Source organism: Atta colombica, unplaced genomic scaffold (assembly GCF_001594045.1).
Source record: "Atta colombica isolate Treedump-2 unplaced genomic scaffold, Acol1.0 scaffold125, whole genome shotgun sequence".
NCBI classification, from domain to species: domain Eukaryota; kingdom Metazoa; phylum Arthropoda; class Insecta; order Hymenoptera; family Formicidae; genus Atta; species Atta colombica.
This window is the reverse complement of record NW_017259212.1, coordinates 87,846-90,158: the sequence shown is the minus strand read 5'-3', so window position 1 is coordinate 90,158 and position 2,313 is coordinate 87,846. Positions and strand designations below refer to the sequence as shown.

General features: G+C 42.7%; 1 protein-coding gene across 1 annotated transcript in view; it reads left to right on the top strand.

Annotated features, from left to right (window-relative positions):
• The first annotated feature begins 828 nt into the window (after window positions 1-828).
• LOC108694808 (mitoferrin-1) overlaps window positions 829-2,313 on the top strand; it is a 4,095-nt gene continuing 2,610 nt past the window's right edge. Inside the window, exon 1 of the mRNA XM_018204478.1 lies at window positions 829-1,527. Within this exon, the coding sequence (XP_018059967.1) occupies window positions 1,411-1,527 (117 nt within the window). The 5' untranslated portion in view covers window positions 829-1,410. The remainder of the gene's footprint in view (window positions 1,528-2,313) is intronic.

The following is a 2,313-nucleotide window of genomic DNA, read 5'->3' as shown; positions in this document are numbered from 1 at the left end:
ACAAGATGCGCTCTAATACGAACCTCTTGCTTTTTTATACATTCAACAATAGTACATATATGTATGCATAAATGAACAGAATTTTCCTGGAAGGAGATCTGCTTAGCTGTACTTTCTGCACTTTTTTAGATAACCGTTTTTTATTTTTGACGAATATTCAATTTATTTCTTATAATAATTGTTAATTATGAGATTCGATTATTAATTTAGTTTAATGTATTTTAATTTTTGTGCGACGACAGAATAAAATAAAAACATTTTCGCCTCTATATTGTCCGATACGTCGAAAAAAAGCTATAAAGTGTAATTCTTTTATTACACGGAATCAAGAAGAAATTTACACGACTTTACCATGTCACACAAAATAACATGATCGCACAAATTGTGAAAATCAATCGAAAGATCACTCAAACTCCTTTATTATTAATCAGTCTTAATGACGAGACTTAATGATGAGTCATTTTTATATTTACACGTGGCGGAGAGTTTCGGCGAGTCACTGTGGAGAAAGTGCATTGAAACGATCAACGAATCCGCGGCGGGACGCGAGACAGTCGAAATTGTATGGGCGAAATTGCATCGTGCATCGCGACGATTTGATGCTGCCGTTCCTCCTTCTCTTATCCGGGAAATTATCGCCGTTATTGACGGCATCAATTCTATATGCACGCTCATTCGGTATTCCGCTTAAAATTGAGGAACCGCTTTGAAACGCGGAGTCGCGGACAGCATAGGACGGCACGCATGGACCACGTGGTCGCGCACGACGCATGCGCGGCACGTGCGCTCGGATCTAACCTTGCCAAATCTCGCGCCGTCTTCGCCGCGATCGGGATTGCCACCTTGCGAGATTTATGCTTGTGAATTTTTTCAGTCATTTCGCGACTCGATCCTCGATCTCGTAGAACGAGTCAGTTGGTTGATTAAACGAACGAACGAAGCGATCAGAGCATAGAGGAAGGGGGAAGACCCCATGCGCGGAGAGTCGGGGGCAGGAAATGGATAGCCTTCCACAGAGCCTCCTTTGCTCCCCGTAATACTTCGCAGTACCATTAAGAAACGATCGACGCACGCGGTCACATGTCGGCGCGCGTGTAACGCCCGTCCCGCCGCGATTCGTCCGGTGTACGGTTTGTTTTCGCGACGTACTGCTACGTAATACCGTTACGTCGTCCTCGTGGCGATATTCGAGAATCGAACTTTAACGTCGGATCGTAAACTTGTGTCGGCCAGCAATACGTGAAGCAGAGAGAGAAAACGAGAGAGAAAGAGAGAGAGAAAGAGAGTATATGTGTGTGTGTGAGACAGAAGGAAGAAGAAAAAGAGAGCGAGGATAGGTTACGCGACATCGTGGCGGCGGATCTGAGGCGCACTCACGAGCTAACGAGCAAGCACCTGTCCGCCGCGATCATGAATGTAGACGACTACGAAAGCCTTCCGACCAACTCCGTGGCCGTGCACATGACGGCCGGTGCTGTCGCCGGGATTATGGAGCATTGCGTCATGTACCCATTTGACAGTGTCAAGGTATCATCGGCGCACACGTTACCATCTTCCGAGTTCTTTACATAACCTCCTCGGCGCCGCCGGCGCACTCCCGGTCTACCTTCATCTCTCCTCGCGCGTCGCGTCCTCGAAATTTCGCGGACACATCTGTGTGATGAGACACAATGATCCGCAAACAACGAGGAAAAATCATCTGGTGACGCCGCCGTTGCCGTGTTTTCCTCCATGCTTTCCTAGAATCATTCGTCTGACAAACGGATGCTTTATCTTGTCCTGATTTATCTGCCACAAATAGACGCGCAGATAGGCAGCATTTATAAATCATTGTTTGCAGAAATTTAATAACGCTGTCATCAACGTGTCGCATTGACGTCTCTCCGCTTCGGAAGAAGGAAATTGCTCAATTATATAGGATGACAAAGTTAAAGATAATGATAGTTTAATGGACCTCTGTGCGTGTATCTCGCTATATAGTATAGTATATGTGGCTTTTATATATGAAGACATTTTATAGTTGCACTGAAATTCGTAAAATTTGATTATTATAAGTGCCATCAGAGTTTAATACGACAAAAATATATGAGTTTAATATATATTATAATAATATATGTAGAGTTTAATATATATTGCAATATGTTTGTATGTACATACATGATTGAAAAAAGGAAAGTTTTTATTTTTTTCTTTTTCACATTCCAGAATTACTTACATAATGAAATGAAATAGCGATTAACGTGCATTCATTAACATGTACATTAACTACGTTAATCACTTTTTAACTTTTTGCCATGTGCATGTATTTAAACA